The sequence below is a fragment of the Brachionichthys hirsutus genome, chromosome 1 (genome assembly GCF_040956055.1).
Source record: "Brachionichthys hirsutus isolate HB-005 chromosome 1, CSIRO-AGI_Bhir_v1, whole genome shotgun sequence".
NCBI lineage: Eukaryota > Metazoa > Chordata > Actinopteri > Lophiiformes > Brachionichthyidae > Brachionichthys > Brachionichthys hirsutus.
In genome coordinates this window covers 9,918,557-9,938,403 of record NC_090897.1, presented here as the reverse complement: position 1 = coordinate 9,938,403, position 19,847 = coordinate 9,918,557, and the positions used below count along the sequence as shown (strand labels likewise).

The 19,847-nt window shown below is 46.5% G+C and overlaps 1 protein-coding gene across 1 annotated transcript; it reads left to right on the top strand.

The window, feature by feature from the left end:
• Positions 1-1,461: 1,461 nt before the first annotated feature.
• On the top strand, positions 1,462-19,536 carry mical2a (microtubule associated monooxygenase, calponin and LIM domain containing 2a). Its single transcript, XM_068741970.1, has 21 exons — positions 1,462-1,722; positions 4,276-4,483; positions 4,819-4,935; positions 5,918-6,019; positions 7,595-7,750; positions 7,865-7,965; positions 8,096-8,353; positions 8,730-8,845; positions 8,936-9,062; positions 9,157-9,247; positions 9,812-9,959; positions 11,266-11,465; positions 11,909-12,012; positions 12,218-12,289; positions 12,377-12,511; positions 12,690-12,794; positions 13,267-13,530; positions 14,419-14,526; positions 16,885-17,065; positions 17,151-17,227; positions 17,324-19,536. The coding sequence occupies exons 1-21, from the start codon at positions 1,462-1,464 to the stop codon at positions 17,726-17,728; spliced, it is 3,336 nt and encodes a 1,111-aa protein (XP_068598071.1). The 3' UTR covers positions 17,729-19,536.
• The last annotated feature ends 311 nt before the right edge of the window (positions 19,537-19,847 follow it).

The window sequence follows — 19,847 nt, the reverse complement described above, 5'->3', positions numbered from 1 at the left end:
GGTGATCGTAGCAGAGGGCCGTTCAAAATGTCACCACATTGAACGCTCATTGGATAGAGCATGCAGTCTCAGGTTAAGCCTCAGTTTCAGGCCACAGATGATCCGCACAGATGATTGGTCAGATCTCTGGGACCTGACATAAAAGATGAGTCATCAAGAGACGCATGTCCCCGGGCCCCTACAAAAAAAAGTCAACATGCCAAAATAGAAATGCATCAAAGACACGTTATAAAAGTCTCTGTCACGCAACACATATGTGTATGTAGAAACTGTTAAAGGAAGACGCTCTAGAAACAAACTATTCTGATGCCGTCCAGCATCCGGTTGTCATGGAAATGTAAAAAAAAAGAAATTCTATGCCAGCATACGGTTGATGCAAATGCACAATTTGTTGAAGATCTGTGGAAGAGTTTTAACTTTGGGCTCCGGACAAATGTTTTAAAGTTCTCAAAAAAATAAAATAAAAAAATCCCTGTGTATCTCTTAAAGCAAGAAGGCCAAGCATGTAGAAAGCTTGATAAATGTCTCTGCAACAGGGGGAGAAACTGCAGGCCTTGCAGTGATCATGAATTGGCCAGTTCGTCCTGTTCCGCTGTCTTTTGCTCCAACGCTGCTCATCCTGCTTAATGGGCCATTTACAAATCAAAGGCAGACCTGAAACTGACGCTGCGGTCTCCACCCTCATGAGACGACGCAGCTTAATGAAGAAAATAGCTGCATTTTCAAGCTGCTTGATGGCTGACATTTTACTTTGTCAGTTTGACTCTGTGTGTTTCCTTTCACAGGCCAATTACAGGAACATAATTCTTGTTTTTGTAGCGATGGCTCACAAAAGTAGTTAAGGATTGTGCCTCTATGTGAGGACGTAATGTCGTCTATTAGTTATGTGTTTGTGATGGAGGCTTGATGTTTAAGCCCCCACGCTCTTGCTGTGTTTAAACATTTTGTGGAACCTTGACGCCGTTTCCTACAACAATAAATCCAGACTAGAACCACCAACGGCTGCTTTTGAAGGCTCGCGTGGTAAAACCTTTCATAAAACAGAAGTGGTTTGCTTCATTGTTAACTGATGGCAAAAGTGTCTCGCTTGACATTTACCTCACAGCTCCGTCTCTGCTTTGGATGCCAAGCTGCTCAGTATGGGTCCTCGCAGAGCGGAGAAGCCAAAGCTATGCTTTCACCTCGTTTTAAGTGACTTCAACATCGTAAAAACGCCTCAACAACGTGAATATGTTTAAAAACTGGGACGCGTCCAGACTAATAATAGAATATGGATAGGCCAGTTTCCTAAAACCATCTGTGAGGAAGTCTTTGCCATGAGATGACTTTGCACTCTTATGTCTCTTGCCTCTGCAGACTGGGCATGGCGGCCAAGCAGAGGGCGTAGCCACATCTGGCAGAGAGCGCTGAAGAAAGCCGGCACCGCAGCTGACTGGACATCTACTCTGGTCGGGGGGGAAGATGGGAGAGACGGAGGAGGGGAGGGACAATGTGGGGAAGCTGTTTGAGAACTTTGTCCAGGCCTTGACCTGTAAGGGAGCCCTTCAGGCTTTCAACGTCCTCTGCAGACGGTTGTCCCTGGACCCCGCAGATAACGCCACCTTCTACAGCAGTCTGAAGGCCAAAGTCACCACCTGGAAGGCCAAAGCACTGTGGACGAAGCTAGACAAGAGGATGTCCCATAAGGAGTACAACACAGGCCAGGCCTGCTCAGGCACCAAGGTACATTAATAACGGTTAAACGGCCCCCCCAAAATATAGGTGATGAATTTAAGCAGGAAAAAGGCTGAGATAAATGTCAGATGTAGCGTCATAAGACTGATTTTCTGTTTCCCCTGTTCAAACTCTTCATTCTCTTACCACAAATCTGTTTTCCAAAGTAAACCATGTACTTTTAGATTGATGATCTATAATACATTTGCATGTGTTCTAATATCCTCTTCAATATTGTAAGGGATATCGAATTCAGTCATACATTCCAGATCCGTTCATAAGGGGGGGGTTATCTAACAGGCAAACAAACTTGTGCCAGAAATAAATATATATATATTACATCTTTGCCAGATGTAGTAGAAAACAGTAAGGTCAAAATAATCTGAATGCAAAGCGTTCATGAAGCTGACATTTTAGGGCACGGGGCATATCTTGTGACTCAAACCGTCTGCATGTTGTTCCGTCTCAGGACCTGTTAATGCACACTAAGCACCAAAGCTGAGGCGTCGTTGGGGTTCTCGGACCCTACCTGCCAGGACGCAGCTCAGCGTCTCCAAAAGCAATCTTTCACTCCAGCTCCCAACATGCAGGACAGGAAATTAAAGGCATCTTACATAGCTGTGCACCGATTCGCTTACAGAAGCGCTCCATCGCAAAGCTGGATGTGAAAAAAACCCCATCATTTCATAGAAAGATTCTTTGCTGTGGCCTCCATGCATCCAGTTGCAGAGAAAGAGAGATGACTAAAAGAATCACAGTCCGCAAACCTGCATGCTGTTCATTGCACACGAGAACATCAGGTGTGCACGTAATCCAAAGGCATCATGACACAGGATTTAATTAAATGCGTGTAAGAAAAAAACAGAAGGTTGTAAATTACCCTGCTGACAACAACAACAGCAATCCTTCACAAACAGAGAGGAAATAGCATAAACGTGTGACAGGATTATTGTAAAGGGCTGAGGGCAGTGGGATGTAAACGCCGTGTCTGGGTGTGTGTGGCGCCGCGCCGGGCCTCGGTTGGTTTTGGAAAGGTGATGCGGGAAAGTAGGAAAACCTGGAGGGGCTTTCTTCCCCTTCAGGCATCAGCTGTCTGCAGCTTCAAAGGCGGCCGTTATTGCGCAGAGTGAAAGACGGCATCACTCACCGACGTTGAATCATCGGCCCCAGCCCTACGGGGATTAATATAACGCCGAACCGAGACGAGAGAGCGAGACAGTCACTGTTTTAGGGAAGTGTAAATGCTTGGGTCAGATTTCATCATTCTAACAACCCACGCGGTTGTGTTTGCAAATTAAAAAGAGACTTGCGAGATGTTCAAATAGTAGACTAGGGTCAGTCTTTCGCATTTATGGAATGCCATTTTCTTCCGAGTGTCTGAGATTTAAGAAGTTGCTATTTAATCTCCACGCATGAGCAGAGGACATTTAGTCCCTCGCAGGATGGACAGACTGCTTTTACCCGAGCACTGAACTCACAGGCTGAAGAGTTGTGTTTTCATGCTGACTCATGTCCTCAAAAGGTGACTCATTAGATCCGTCAGCACGCCTCTCTTCGTTTCTGCATCTGTGGCGGCGATTTGTAAAGGCTGCGATGCCGACCGTGTTTTTATGTGGCCTGACACAGCGGCGTAACCGCACTGCCGTTATCGCAGTTTTACAATGCACAAAGAAATGTATCTGCGATCCAACAGCGGCTAAACCTCTGTTGAGTCTTTGTCAAAGCCCAGATTGGTCATGCTGGTTAGAACCAGACTGTTGCTGGACGGTGTGGGACGTGGCTGATCGATTGTTTTTAAGTCATGGAGGGAAGCGTTTGGGGTTTGTCTGATTGTCTCTCAGGGATGTGGGCAAGATGACGTCGACTCTGTTTGTCCCTGCTTTGTGGTTTTTTTCTTATTCGTCTGTATTTGGACACACAGGATGGACGGAAACGGCTCCCTGGGTTCAGATTTGTGCGTCGATCCTGCTGGGATTTAGAGCTCCGGGCTTCGAGTTGGAGCTCTTTGTGCTTTTGGGTAGAATGAAAGTTTCACCTGGGCAGGTTGAAAGCGAAGGCAGTTTCAGCTTTGATTTGTCTGGGCTGTCCAGACCGCAGGCATCGTCGAGGACGTTTCTTATCATTCTGGAAGGCGATGTTATGTTTCCACCACATTCTCAGACGGATGCTGTGACCTCAGTGGCTGCATGAATCACGTCTCGGATATGCAGATTGAACTGAAGGTTGTTTTTCCAGGTGTGTTGAACTCTGTGAGTCACAATCCTCGCACACACAGGGTGGGCTGAACAACACACGTTAAGGCTGGAACGGGCCCCCGGTGTTCTGGCTCTGCTGAAGGGTGCTGGAGCGAGGCCGCCGCAAACCGCTAAATGCTCCGGTGGAGCAATTAAGTGCCGCGCCCTCTCATGATCCATGAAATGCTGCGTGATGTGTTAATAAAGCGTCGGACTCCTCTCAGCCTTTTCTGCAGGAAAGGCTTCGGCCCTCTGTGATTACGGGCGGCGTGGAGACGAGGGTCTTTTCTCTGTGTAATGAGGGTAATTTGCCGTTCTCTCTTATTAGTGCCTCGTCATCGGGGGAGGCCCCTGCGGCCTGAGGACGGCCATCGAGCTCGCTTTAATGGGGGCCAAAGTGGTGGTGATCGAGAAGAGGGACTCTTTCTCGAGGAACAACGTGCTTCACCTCTGGCCCTTCACCATCCACGACCTGAGGGGCCTCGGGGCCAAAAAGTTTTACGGCAAATTCTGCGCTGGAGCCATCGACCACATCAGTTAGTATCCGACTTTAAGCGGACAAAGGAAATGGCGCTGAATTTTACTTGTGAGCACAGACTCTTAGTCCCAGAACACTGAACAGCCCCCTTGTGATTTGATCATGTTTGACATGACTTGGTTGCTGGGATTCAGTCTAATAATAAATATTTCAATCTTCCTGTGAATTAAAAGAAACTATGTTCCTGTTCATTTGAATAGAATTTGGACATTTGCCCAAACATCGCGGGCTGAAGAGGGGAAAAGGCGAAAGCTCAAGAGAGCTCGCATTCTTTTTCAGTGTCGCGTAACTCGGAAACCAGAATGTGTGTTTGCGTGTTTGCGTGTCTGGCAGGCATTCAGCAGCTGCAGCTCATCCTCCTGAAGGTGGCCTTGATTGTTGCCGTGGAGTTTCACATCAACGTGGAGTTTGTCAAGTTGCTGGAACCCTGGAAAGATCAAGAAAAGGAAGGTATCCATTCGGGCGCTCACTTCATTTCCAGCCAAGACATTTTGGCAGTCACTTTAGGAACACGCCGTCTGAACATTTGTTTGTTTTGGAGCTGTAAGCTTTGGGAAGTTTTAAGCAGCTGGAAACCTTCACGACTGGAACATGAAAAGTTGTGCAGATAAAGAGGAGCGTCTGAATCTGTCTGTTTGCTAGGCTGCTACTGTGTAGCCATAATTAACCCATCACGCCATCCTCCGGCACTGTTGATGCGGTTGCCAGAGAGTTCTCATCCTGCTGTACTGAATTCCCTGGAAGAAGCAAGAGAGAAGCAACAACCTAGTGTTTCCATCATAGTTACATGAATGGAGGTCAAGTGGCTGCTTGACCTTCCCTTTTAGTGCTTAAATGCATGCCTGATATTCTCCTCGCAACATACTTTCCTTAATTTAGGACTAAACATACGCTGCGGTCTCTTCCATTGGTGTTTGTGGCGTGCACACTCTGGATCTGTGTTTGACCCCGCTCATGCAGGGCTGCCAGGCTTCGTCTCCTCAGCTGGAATATCAAAGCGCTGATAATGACCAGAGCCTCGGCTGAGTTTAGGCGCCGGCTTATCCCTCCTGTTCTGCTGTGACAGACTTAGCTCTGCCTTTGACATCACGGAATGTATTTTCCACACGCCGACGTTACACGACAAACTGACAGCCGTGGCTGTGCCGGTCTCGCTCTCCCGCAGCCAGTGCACTGCGTTCTCACTCGCATTCTAAATGTGACGCCTGGGTCAGGCTTGCAGACTCGGGGCAACATGAACATAAATAATAAGAGCTTCAATTAAATTTGATTTCTGAAATGGGGGGGGGGGGGGGGGGGCATTGTGTCTCATTTTGCTGCCATCGTAGCAACAAAGCAGCACAATGGAAGTCCTGCTACTTCTAGGCTGCGTGCTTCACCCCTCGCTCTCTCTCTCTCTCTCTCTCTCGCTTCTTATCTTTGTTCCTCTCAGGGATTGGGTGGAGGGCTGCAATCCGACCCGCTGATCACCCCGTGGCTAACTTCGAGTTTGATGTCATTGTGGGCGCTGATGGACGCAGGAACACTCTGGAAGGTGAGAAGATGGCGAACGTAGGGGATGAATGCTTTACACGCCTCAAGGACGGGCCTCACTTTGTCATAAAAGGACGATATGAAGTTACCTGCGGGCGTCGAAGGAAGAATCCATGACCCACATTTATACTTTACCAGCGTTCCAAGCACTGCATTATGGGAGATGACTGCCCCTCTAATAATGAGTTAATATTGATATGATGCTTTAGCATGTTCTTTTCTGCAGTTTATGAATGTCGGCCCTTTAACAGTTAACACCGGCTAACAGAAACAGTGTACGCTTGATTTCAACACCAGACTGAATTTAACTGTAATCAATAAGGTCATTGAGATCACATTCCCCTCTGTTCAGTCTCAGCAGGATGAAGATACTTCAGTTTGCAGCCTTTATTTATCTAAGCATCGTGTGACTGTCGCATTAAAACAACACGGTTCCATTTCTTTTCTTATGTTATTTAAGAAATCTCGACGGCACCATGCGTCTTCAGATAAAACCCAGCCCACCATTTACTGGCGAGTCCACGATGTCCCAACAGGACTCTGACTGGAGTCTGTCTCTGAATAACATGGGCTTCATTCTCTCTGTTAAAGATATAAATACACTCGCCGCCCGTAAACCTGAACTCGTATGAAGACATCGATCTCTCCCAGAGGGGAAAAGATACGCGCCAAACCCCCGAAATGCAGCGTAGAAAGAGATTACAGCTGGACCTCAGTGCAGCGACTGATACATGTGTGCTGGCATCTCTCCATCCCTCAATCTTGCTGTTTCGGCCAGAATATGCGGTCATCGAACAGCCGATTCCTGTCGGACGCTTATTCCAGAAAAGGGCATTTTTAGGCAGAACAAGATGTTTGATGTCATTCTTCAAACACAGTAAGAAAAAGCCCGGAGCAAAGAGTTCTCTCCTGTAGTCCTTTGGCTTTTGAGCTACATGTATTGTCTGCGCATAGACGGAAACACAAGTTTTAGCAATAATGGAGGAACCCCGGCACAAAGAAATGCTTTGCTTCCACCTCAGAAAGTCTAGCATCCATCTTCTGTTCCTCCCAAAGGTCAAAAAGGAAAGGTTTTAAAAGACAATGCCCACATAAAGCTCCTGCTGTCATCTGGACGGAAGAACGGAATTATTCGCAGCTGAACCATTAGACAACAAATCGGATTTAATCAATCAAGTTCCCTGAATATATGACTGGAGAAGGGTTATCTTTTGAAATACTTGCGTAAATCTTAACTGAAAAAGGTAATTGTAAGTAAGATGACCGACTAGCCTACATATTGAAGCCTTGCAGATGGACCATTGCTGCCACGCCTACCCACCTGAGGGGTATTTTAGTGTTTAATTACTGCTGCTTTTTTGATCCGCGCCTTTTGTCCCCTCGCCTGTAGAACGGCTCACCTTGGTAATCTGCCTCCTATCCCAAAATAAGCGCCTTGTAATTGTGGTTTTTCTTGTAATGAAGGTGTTTCCTCGGTCGAGCTTGCAGGCCTGGTTCGCTTGGGGATCGGCGATACTTCAGACGCAGCTGATGTTGAGCGGCGCTTTATTTCTCTGCTCGTCTTTTTCTCTCTCAGGTTTCAGAAGGAAGGAGTTCAGAGGAAAGCTGGCGATTGCGATCACAGCTAACTTCATCAACAGGAACACGACGGCTGAGGCCAAGGTGGAGGAGATCAGCGGCGTGGCCTTCATCTTCAACCAGAAGTTCTTTCTTGACCTCAAAGAGGAGACAGGTGGGCGAGATGGTTACCTGACGCGATCCACCGACGGAGAAAGTTTGTGGCTTTGAGGCGTTTGCCTCGGGCGGAGCTGCTGATTGGCATTTTGTCTGTCATCGTTTGTTCTAGGCATCGACCTGGAGAACATCGTGTACTACAGGGACAACACTCATTACTTTGTGATGACTGCCAAGAAGCAAAGCCTGCTGGACAAGGGTGTCGTTATTAACGTAAGCAGATTATTGGGATCAGTGTCTTCGGATCTGTGGGTTTGTTCATTTGCCTCTTAGCAGGACTGCGCTCGATGGATTCGAGAGAAACGGCGAAGCGTCTTCTTACTGCCGTGCTTCCTGTCAGCAGGATTACGCAGAAACCCAGATGCTCTTGGACGGTGACAACGCCAACCAGGAAGCGCTCCTGTGCTACGCCCGCGAGGCTGCCGACTTTGGCACCAACTATCAGCTCCCCACGCTGGACTTTGCCATGAACCACTGCGGGCAGCCGGACGTAGCGATGTTTGACTTCACCAGCATGCACGCCTCCGAGAACGCCGCGCTGGTCAGGGAGCGGTTTGGACGCCAGCTGCTGGTGGCGCTGGTCGGCGACAGTCTGTTAGAGGTGAGAAGAGGGTCGATCGTCACGTTATGTCGCGTCAGCGCGATGCCGGTCAGCGCAGGAGTATAAAGGACGTCGAGGGGAGAGCCTCGCCCGGCGTCTCAGTTTAGCTGATGCTGCAGGATGAGAGTAGCTTCTTGGCGTCTGCCAGCATTGTGATTGAATATGAATGCTTGTCTCTCTTCTCTTAGATCCCTGAATGTGAACTCGGTTTGTATTGCCAGCTGGTTTTTGATCCGAGTGCGTGTTTTTATTTTCATTTTTTTTACAGAGGTGATTCCATCCTTTCAGGACGGGTGTTTTTTAGTTTTGTCTCTCGGTTCATCTTGACACACGTCAACAAGCATCCGTCTGTATATCTGCTGCGTGTTCTGTGCAGCCCTTCTGGCCCATGGGGACGGGGTGCGCCAGAGGCTTCCTGGCTGCCTTTGACACGGCCTGGATGGTGCAGAGCTGGGCTCGGGGCCGGCCGGTCCTGGAGGTGCTCGCAGAAAGGTGCAAACGCTGCATATTTCTGTCATTCAGCGACGTGAAATATTTCTGTTAAGACGCTCTGAACGATGTGTTCGTGTCGTGTTTCTGTAGGGAGAGCATTTACAGACTGCTCCCGCAGACGACACCTGAAAACATCGGCAAAAACTTCGACCAGTACACCATCGACCCCGGGACTCGCTACCCCAACCTCAACGCCGCCTGCGTCAGGCCACACCAGGTCGGAGGCAGCGCTCGCGTTCACACCGTCACAGGCTTGCCATCGTTCTCTCAGATGCCTTCTCTAGTGTTTACATTTCCCTTTCCTGTTTCAGGTGCGTCACCTGTTTGTCAGCGGCGAGCTGAACGGCTGCTCTCTGGAGCGAGCTGCAACCATACGCCGGCCCGTTAATCTCAGCAGACGAGGTAGATCTTCCCCGATTTGCCCGATTCCTATTCCTTCCTAGAGTGGATCTCTGGATCAGATAACGGCTACTGCTGATTATATCAGGCGGTAATCTGACCGATGGGGGGGGGTCCTGTCCTCTGTTAGATTGAATGGATCCTCATTTGTGTGACGCTTTGCCCTTTAGCACGCCTTTTAACTTTACTGTCCATTTCTTGGAGTTACTAACATTTTGACAGATACCCGTTAAAAGCTTTTCAGAGACAAACATTCATCTTCCTCCAGGAAAGTACAAAACATGAACGGTGTGTGTTTTGGAACCGTAGACGCTCGACATACTGAACTGAGCTGTACGCATGTCTGAAGTTTCTTGAGCCCCCCCCCCCCCCTAAAGGAAAAGGGGAAGTACATGTTACGACAAAGCTGAAATGAGTACATACCTCAACCCCCGGCATTCCCATGACTCGACTTGCCTGTGACTTTATTTTCTTCCGACTCTAAACTTCCTGCTGGGGACACGTGATGACTGATTTGATTTGAGGAACTGGTTTCATTTGATCGTGTCTTTCTGTGCTGCGTTACAGAGTCTGAGATCAGGCCGGCGAGGCTCCTGACCTGGTGCCAGAAGCAGACGGAGGGCTACAGGAATGTGACGATCACAGACTTGACGTCTTGTTGGAAAAGCGGCATCGCCCTCTGTGCCCTCATCCACCGGTTCAGACCCCAGCTGGTGTATGCAACACACATCCCATCATATCGGCACCGGCCTAATGACCCTTGCGTCTCCATTGCTTAACATGCAATCGCATGGACGGGCCTGATTTGTTTGTTTTCTTCTTAAAATGAACTCTGCACCCTCTTTTTTAACAACCACTTGTGAAAGAAATGTTTTTGTGGGCGTGTTGAGTGAGCTCAGAATGGAGACGCTCTTTAATCTGTGTGTTTTCGGCGGCGCTCTACCTCCTTCTCCAAACGTACAAACATTTGGGCTCTTTTAAGCGTGCTGACAGATTAGAAAAATGCTCCACGCAGAGGGCGGTGCTATGCTTCACGTCGGCTGGAGGTAGAGAGAGGAAACGGAGGCGCGTTCAGACGGTTGCAAATGCACATTTCACACGTTCTTATCATTGGTTTTGGGTCGACTGAAATGAAAAGTTGTTTTTATATAGGTCCAAATTATGGGTCTTTCTGTCTTGTGATCTCGAATCGGAGCGAAAAATAACTCTGTGTCCTCCCTTAGAAAAAAGGGAAACGTGCCATCATTTCCTCTCTTCCAGCCCAGACTGCTTTACGCAGTACGGTACGACTCAGCGCAACTATAGATGGGTGCATTTACATCTAATTACATCCTGTCACGCTTTAATTACTGCCTTCATACCTCGACAAATGCCAATGCGATTTCACGTGGCTCTTTAGGTTTCCGGGAACCACTGCCGTTTTCCCCTTTCCCCTTTCCACCTGTGTACGCATGTCTGTCAAAAAAAAAAAAAAGCGAGATCGAGAGGGATCAGGAGAAAAAGTGGGTCTTATTGTAGAATAACACCAAAGGTTCCTGCTGTCTTCTTTACATTATTTCTAAACGCCGTCAGGGGAGGCAGAGATGTCAGCGCTGCTAAGGTGTCCCACTGTTGGACGTTTTGTCTTATAACTGGAGACGTGTTCCTGTATAGGGTTGAATTCTTGTTAGGAAAAGGCTTGTGTCTGGTGTTTTAAATGTTTTATAGTATTATCTTGAACCCTCCTCAGGTTTAGTCAGCTGACACCTACAAATTGGCTCCAACAGAAAAATAATCCCTTTGAGGATCTCATTAACAAGGCTGACGGTTTTATTCCCATCACATTTTGCAAGGCCTCTTAGATAGTTATAAAGGTTTGTTTTTTTAACGCAATTAAGGAAACCGTATCATGTATGCATTTCGGAGTGATCAGTAAACGCACACCAGAAAATAAGTAACGTAAAGATGGAGATTCTGACACAGGATCTTTACCATCAGCCGGAGTCTTTTCTAAAACTGCTATCACTGTCCCGCTTCATCAGAGATTTTGACTCCTTAAATGAAGAAGACCACAGTGCAAACCTCCAGCTGGCTTTAGACATCAGCGAGCGTGAGTTTGGGATCCGGTCGTTTGCGTCTGTGAAGGAGCTGAGCGGCGACCAGGAGCTGGATAAGACCAGGATGATCACCTACCTGTCCAAGTTTTATGAGCTCTTCCGAGGGACGCCTTTTCCTGCCTCAGGTTGTTGACTTTATTCTACTCTCCTTTACTCTACTAGAATCTATTTCACTGTGCTTGTAAAGCTAGAGCGTTTTTTTTAACTCTATCTGATACACTGCCGTTCTATTTTCTTTGACTCCACTTGACTGGACTCTCGTCTCCTGGACTGAGTGTTGTCATGCTGCTCAAACCACAGAGAAGGTTTTGAAGCTCATTGGGGTTGCTGTTAGAACTGATTGAATTGTCCCTTCCTGTCAGTCAGATACAGCAGCAGGAGGGAGACGCAGCGCGCTGCGACCATCGGATACGTGCTGCTTTAATGCTTAGCTGTATTATGATGTCCCCATCAGCCGCGCAGCCTCCTCTGAGACGCAGCAGAGCGATTCGTTGATATGACCTGACATTTATGGCTGTGGGCTGTGGAAGCAGTCAAAACTCTGATGCAGTTGTGCATTGTGCTGCAGGCTCCAGAGGACCGGATGAAAACAATGCAGATTATCCGTCCAAAGAAGTCAGAAGTAATAATAATGTGCTCAATCTCGCCTCGCCAAGGAAGCGTGTACCAAAGGTGACTCCACACGGACTGCTCAAATCCAATGCTCAATATAACCAGCTGACTGATTCATGTGGGATTTCATTGCTAAATTAGTTTTAAAGGGCAATGTAGTCAATAAGCATAGGAGAATATTTTCCAGTAGCTTGTGGCTAGAACCCCCCCCCCCCCCTCTTTTTCCTGGATGGTCCATCTTATTTCCTTTTTGCTGAACTGACAGGATGAGAAGAAGTCGGACGGTTCCGATCCTATTTACAAAAGGAGGAGGAGATTCTGCAGCTATTTGGAGGAGGTTTGCTATTAAAATGCCCACTCATTATTTCATGCTTTCCTGTGCGGTAGAATGATCTAATCTGGTCTGTTGTTTGTCTCTTGTTAGGCCACCAACCTGTCGGGTAACAGCCCTCCATTGAGAGAAGCTCGGGAGCCCAAGGAAAACAAAGTGCGCTCAATGGCTACTCAGCTGCTGGCCAAGTTTGAAGGCTCACCCAGCTCCCCTGTCAGGAGAGCCCAGGTAGAAACACAACAAGGAGTTCGACGTCCATTTCACACGTCCTTCGTTGCAAACCGGAACTTGTTGTTCAGCAGTTCCCTTTGCCGACACGACAAACTCTTCTCCTGTCTGTGACTTCCAGCTGATAATCCTGTCAGCCTTTTTCTATTTTCTTCCTAACCTTTCTGCAACATCTCAGCCAGGCTGTGAGACGTCCTGCACGCTGCGCGGGCTCGGCGTGACTGGCCATCTGCCCGTTAAAGTCGGGCCTCCGGTCCCACCGAAACCTCCTCCTGAGATGCAGGTATCAGGGCAGTGCTTAGTTTATACAATTGCTCTGTTAAATATTTAAAAAGTACTTAATATGGGCTTTTGAAAGGCCAACCCTGAAGGAAAAACCAGACGGTAGTGAGAAAAGCAAGGAGTGAAGTTCAGTCTCATTCATTTACTTTGCAACATTACAACTGTTGACTCGCAGCGCTCAGATTTCAGACTGGCCCTTTCTGTCCTTGACAATTCCTAGAAGGAAGCTTTTTTAAAAAAAACGTTCCTGCGATGCCACGTGATCTTGATATCGCTGGCCAAACACAAAGCCGTCAGCGTATTCACCATAACGTAATTTAGACTACCCATGCAGGTCGAATGGAGCAGTGCTGGCTTCGCTGGTGGTTAAAACGCTACGTAGAGCTGTCAGAACCATGTTAAATCACCTGTCTGTCTGATCCACAGCCTCTCAGCGATGCCTCTAAAACACTCACACATTTAATCCCTTTCAGTTTGAAGTCAGCATCAAGCAAGCAGCAGAACTTTTAGTCCACCTCCCAAAGAATCTCCCCAAAGCCGAACTCCAGCCTCGGCCCCAGCATCCGTTTGCTGCGGTGAAGCTCAGACACGTGGAGCAAACGGCCGATGAGGCAAAGCTCCAGCCTCGCCCTCAGAGCGCTGTCCCTCCGGCTTCTTCTCCTTCCTGTCAATCAGCCATCCAATTCATGTCGAGGGTTGTCCAGCGCCTCAGGGAGGTGGATGATCACGTGTCTGAGGTGATCGGATCTTTCACCGCATCCTTCTGACCTTCCTTTGTTGTTGCGTGTTCTGATCTCCAATTTCGACCACAGAGTGAGCTATGATTGTATATTATACCTGTACTGTGCCCTGATTACACATCTAGGCCTGTTAATGTGTAGTCAGGAGGTGAAGGCAGGCCCTCATTTATCCAGCCCGACAATAAGGGCTGGGGCAGGGTTTCAGATCTGAGGCAGACACGAGGTTGTTGGCCGGTCAGGGTGTGTGCTACTGGCTGGAATGAGCTGAAAATAAGACCTTTAGATTATTACAATTCTGCCAAAAGCCTGCGTACTTTGGTTCAGAAATCCAAAAAATGTTCAGTCAGAGTCCAGCTTTTTGGGCGAGGATACGAGAGAGTGTGCAGATCTTTTACAGGTTTTGAGTATTGTATATATTTTTTAAATACAGCAGGTCAGACAAAGTATTTTATACCCTCATGCAGACAGCAACTGCACACAGACTTACCTTTATTGTATGGTAAAATAACGCAGATCTCATCTGGGCCAAAGTCCTCGTATCCAATTTCCCTGCCAGGCCTTTGCAGCTGCCTCATTTCTCTCTTCCTCATTTCTCTCTTTCATACCCCATCAAGTGGGGGTATGAAATTAATGCAATAAAGCATCTTCCCTTCTCACACACTGACGCTGTTGTTTTCCTGACGATACACACGTAGCTGTCAAAGCCAGCTTCTTAGTGGGTGAGTAAAAGAGAAAGGCCCTTTCATTACTTAGCTGTGTATCCTGGATTCAATGGTTATTAGCTGATCCAATTACGCCTGCACACTTGTTTGTGGGAGACTGTGTCTCATTGTGCTGAGACTAGACGAGACTGATGGTTTTTCCTTTTGACGTGTCGTCCTGCAGAAGAAGGCTCAGGCACGGCAGGCTAGAGAGTTTCACACTAAGAGTATAAAGGAAAAGGGCCTTCACCTCAGTGGGCTGTTCTCAGGTGATGGCTCAGCTGGGATCAAGGTGACTATCTGTGACTATCTGAAGCCTCTCATCCCCCCCCCCTGCATAACCTGCACGCCACCAGTGTGTTCAGTTTTGGATCATAGGTGTCGCATGCAGCCTGTTTTCTTTGTGACTCATAACATTGAGTGTTTTTTGGTTTACTCCTCGGATGAGTTTGCGTCAGTCGTTCCATAGTCGGGGAGATAAAGTTGCGTAATTCAAGATAAGGAAGTTGGCCACCATGCTTTTTATTCCTTCCTGTTATCCCATTGATGATTCAGCAGCCTGCTTTAACATTCAGTCCCAACGTTCAGTGCCAGGACAGGAAGTGGTGCGGCCTCTGTGTAGGCAGCGGTCGATAGGCGTGGAGCTTGACCCACATTCGTGTGGGAGTTCGTGTCCTTTCCTGTTCAGTTTTTATGGTTTCCCAGATTTCTTTCGACTTTTATCAGAGTTAATTTGGAAAATCTGGAACATTTTGCAGTGACTCTCAGAGAACAGAGTGTAAACCCTGGTATTAGAGAATGATTTAATCCATTATCCTGTTTGGGAATAGGATTGAATGAAAGCATTCTGACAATAGCAGCAGAATCAGTCGAGTTTTAAACTTTAACATTTTCATTATGCTGATTTTTGAATACTTGAATGATTCCCCAGAGTAATTCTTCTCTCCATTTGACCCATCCATGAGGAGCAAGTTGGATTCAGTATGTAGACTGGGGGCGGGGGGGGCTCGAACCACCGACCTTTCAATCAATTTGCCTCGATATGTCATCTGGTGGGATGATGGGAATGTTTTCAGTCCATTCCTGAACTGTAAGGTGTAGTCATTTGTTCCTGATTCTTGCCTCTTTTTTAGTTGGATAAAAGCATAGTGGCTATTTCTCTTTAAAAAAAAGACATTTCCAGATGTAATGGCAACTACCGGTAATTGTTTTTTTTTTTATCAACAAGCATGAGCAAGTTATGACAACCCAGGTCCACTTAAAAATGCACAAACAAGCAAACTCAAAGTGACCATAAAGTTTACATGGCGAAACTCTCCAATGTAGTTATGCGGAACGAAACAGCACTTTATATTTGCTGTGATTTATTGCATTAGTTATCTTTCATGATGTCATGTCTGGCTTCGTCATACCTCTGGATTTACATCATTCATCCTCTTCATCATAGCCCACTGACACAAAGGAGCTGCTGCTTTGCATGAGAGCTTCGCTATTAACCGCTGGTTGTGCCTGCTGTGCTTTTAACGACCTGCTGTCCTCTCAGAAGAGAAGTGTGAGTTCTTTTTGTGGTGCCACTTTGTGGGTTTCTCCACTCCACCCATCCCAAACAGCCGACCCAGCCGCCAGATGTTACGGCGGGACTGAAACTGAATGGAGCAGCTCCTGTTACACATCGTGATCTATGTTTCACTTGTAATTGTTTGGATCAAGTTTGAATCATGACAAACTTTCTAAACCTTCTCACTGAACCATTTATCTTAAAGCGTAACTATCTGAACCATTTATTTAAGGCCCTTGTGATTTTCTATAATTACCTTAGTTGCTCGTTTCAACATGACGGCTGTGGTTAGTTTCAAAGAGTCTCAAGGCTGCAGACTTGGAAAATTTGCTGAGGATGATTTCTAAATAAGACATTCGGGAATTGAGAGAGACTTGATGTGGCTGGAAAACATGTTCCTCGTCTTGTGCTCAGCGTCTCACTGTGTTATTCCTCTGGCATGTAAGTTCAACCAAGTCTGCAGACACCCCCCCCCCCCCCCCCCCCCCCCCTAGAAAATCTGGAGAAAAGTTCTGTGAATGATTTTAATTCTCAGTTTGGTGTTTGAGAGTGTAGCTTTGGTCTTGCTAGCCAACGCATGCCGAGTTGTATTAACATCCTCAGCCATGGTAGGAATATTCAACGTGGGCGTATAATCTTGACCTTGGAAAAATATCAGTTAAATATCCCCCGGCACAAAGTTAGGAGTGTGACATGGATGTGGCTTCAATGCCTCCATCTGTCAGTCACATTTCCTTTCTAAAACAATAAAGTGTAAAATCGTTTTACCATTAAAGTCTCTTCACGCAGCAGCAGTTCAGCCTTTTTCTCATTTTGTTTTTCTTTCTGATATTTATCTATTCAGTTTTGTCCATTTCTTTAAATGTTGGACTTTGGAACGGCGCTCAAATGCCGTGAAATATTATTTATTTATACAGCTCCGCCTGACTGCAGAAATACTATAAAGTTTTCTTTATTTTTTTAACTTTGAAACTGACTATGATGTGCCTGGCATCTGTTTCGATGATCTTATTACGTCATTTATTTTGTAAAAGTTACTCGTGGGTTCTCAGTTTTCCTTTCCCGTCGTTCTGCCTGTGCTCTTTCCACCAGGCTGGCTCGGTACGGAGGACGTTCCCCCCGTCCAGTGACAAGTGTTACTCTTGTGAGAGGCGTGTTTACATGATGGAGAGGGTCTCTGCTGAGGGGCTCTACTTCCACAGGGAGTGCTTTCGCTGCTCTACCTGCAGCTCATCCTTGAGACAGGGAGTACATGCCTTCGACTCTGAGCGCGGTCAGTACTGTCGGTATCCATGTGTTGCTCCAAAGGTCTAGTGTGAGTCTGCTCCTTGATGCTGATGCTTGCTGTGATTTTACAGGTCAATTGTACTGCAAACTTCATTTTGATCAGCGCAACAACGGGACAAATCTAAGGAGGAACGTGTCCCTTCATTCAGTGAGTGTTTTGCACTTCTAACAGTATATGACTAATTGAAGCAAAAACTCGCCATAAAATGTCGAACTTCTCTGTTTGCCACTTCCTCCGTCTCAGATTCATAACGGAGCTGGAGTTCAGGAGAACTCGATTGATGACGGACGTGGCTCAGAGTCCAGCAGCGAGGCTGACCTGCAGAGTCAGTCCTCAGCAGGTAGCTTCAGCGCGTGCATGAGGAAACGCCTGAGCTGGCCCCTGAGTGTGATCCGTACCATGTGTAACAGCCCCCGGTACCTCTGCCGCGGCATGCGTAACACAGCACGGGCCCTCGCCGGCCACCTCAGGGACAACGCCCAGGACTATGCATCACTGTATGAGTTACTGAGCATGAGTTTACCCCTCCTGGTCGTTTTACAAGAGGTCCTGCTACAGATGCACGCAGAGGCTGTGGTTGACGAGCCCATCTCTATACAACCGGTCCTGCTGTGGCTGCAGGAACAGACAGGCCTGACGCTCCTGTAGACACTCGGCTATCAATATTTGACTCCAGATGCCATCGGCGCTGCGGCTCAGTGGCACATTAGCTGGAGTGCTTTCATCTTGTGGTCTTGTTTGTAGCAGTGCAAAAGCACCTTTTTTTTTAATGTTTACTTACAATTTGTGAGATTACTGTAGTTAGATTTGTTTTCTAATTTGACATACGCTCGCCAAAGATCAGACAGTCTTGACTGCTCATGCAAACGTTTGCAGTTTGTTGCAGCGGCCTCGGGCCAGTGTCTAGAAACTGCTGTACAATTGAACTGTTAAATTCAAGCCGTCTCTGAAATTAAATCCTGCAAGTTAAACTGGTTTAACTCAGGTTATAAGTGACTAACTTGTTGCACTTTATATTCGAGAACTGCCTTGTGGGCATTGCAGCAAACTGTCATGTGTGTTCTGTTGCCTGTAATGCAGAAACACAAGCAGATTTCCTCTAATGAATCCCAGTATTTAGTTTTACTCTGCTGCCATCTACTGTTGATTCTTAGAATAACTATGAGGACAAAGTGAGACAGCCTCCCAACGTGTTTCTAAACCTCGAGAGAACATTAAGAGATAGTTACGTTTGAAATCATTGATTTGTGAGGTATTTTACTGTAGACATTAGAAGCTGGTGAGCATGCGTGATGTGCTTGAATTTTAATTTAAAGTATGTTATTGGAAGTTCAACTGCAAACCTCTTTGACTGGAAGCCACGCACTGTTGCTTCCTATTCATATACATCGAATAATGCTGATGAAGCACTTTAGAGTTCCTGAGTATTTTCTTTATCTTTGAAAAATACTTGACAATGATATTTGCAAAACATCAGCAATTATTTTACTATTTTGTTCATATACTGGATTCCAAAAAATAATTCATGTGGAATTATTCAATCTGCTGCATGTAAAAGGAGTCGAATGCATATGCAGATCAGGAATGTGAGATTTAATTTTTTTTAAAAGCCAAATAACTATTTCCAAACACACTGACTGAACATTTTAATAGATCTGTATAGAAAGGCGAGACTGATTCAAACTCGGCATGCGCCATTGTGCCAACAGACAAACGTTGCTTCCAGTATTTTGTTTCATAAATGTCTGAAACTTTTATTTGTTATTTATGCCTAAAATGTTCTCTGTGGTTTCGATGATTTTTTTTTTTCTTTATCTCTTTCTCTTCTGATTTAGCTGAAACTTTGTTTGAAGTGTGTGATCCGGCTGGATGGTTAGGAGGAATGGCAATTTGAAGGTGATCACTTGCATGGTCACATGATCGCGTGTGATGTGATGCTGGCAGTAAATAACCGAGTTAACCATGTTTACAGTGCTGGAGTAATAAACATTTTCTTTGATTGTGACACTGAGTGACTAATCAATAGCTTCATGCTGCACCTGCCTCACACGGTGTTTTATTATTGCATTATATATCACAGAAGACAAAGACGGTGGTTTATTAATATTGTGCTTCTCGACTATAAATTGCTGCCTCTGACTCCTGTTTTCAGTGAATCAGTTATAAATGGCTTGGAGGCACACTGTAGATCAGTCTGATGGTTTTGTATGAACAACGAGATGCATCCAGTAACTCGGGTTCAAAAACTGTTTCGACGAACTCCATGCTGCAGCTGCTGTGGAGCTTTCGATTGTGACACGATATTCTTCCACAGATGGACTGCCCAGTGGTGACAGATTTGTTTTCTTAGCACCTCCAGTGTGCGCCTTAAGAACTTTGCAGATCACATGGAAGAAACCGCCCCACGGTGCCCAGAACAATGGAAGTTCAGCCCGGGGCCGCTGCTGTCAACAATTAACCTGACTGTTCTAGTGAGTTAGTGATGCATTTTAACAGTGCTGGGGTTTTTTATTTCATGTTAAATAGTTTGTTGTAACTCTATGTAACTGGCAACTCCATTCAATCTGATTACAAATCCCAAAATAACACGTACAGTGTCTTCTACTATTGTGTTTGTATCATCAATTCAAGAACTCTCTATTGATGGCCTGCAGGCCTCGCTGACCTGAGCGTTCATCGTTAAACCATCATTCACAGAACGAACTGAGCAAAGCCTTAATGGTGCTTTATATGCTTTGTATGCATGTGGTTGTGTGTCTCGGGACAC

Coding starts and splice junctions, on each gene's coding strand:
- mical2a (XM_068741970.1), top strand. CDS start 1,462: ATGGGAGAGACGGAGGAGGGGAGGGACAATGTGGGGAAGCTGTTTGAG. Junction 4,484..4,818: donor TGGAGCCATCGACCACATCA/GTTAGTATCCGA, acceptor CGTGTCTGGCAG/GCATTCAGCAGCTGCAGCTC. Junction 17,066..17,150: donor TGCCTTCGACTCTGAGCGCG/GTCAGTACTGTC, acceptor GTGATTTTACAG/GTCAATTGTACTGCAAACTT.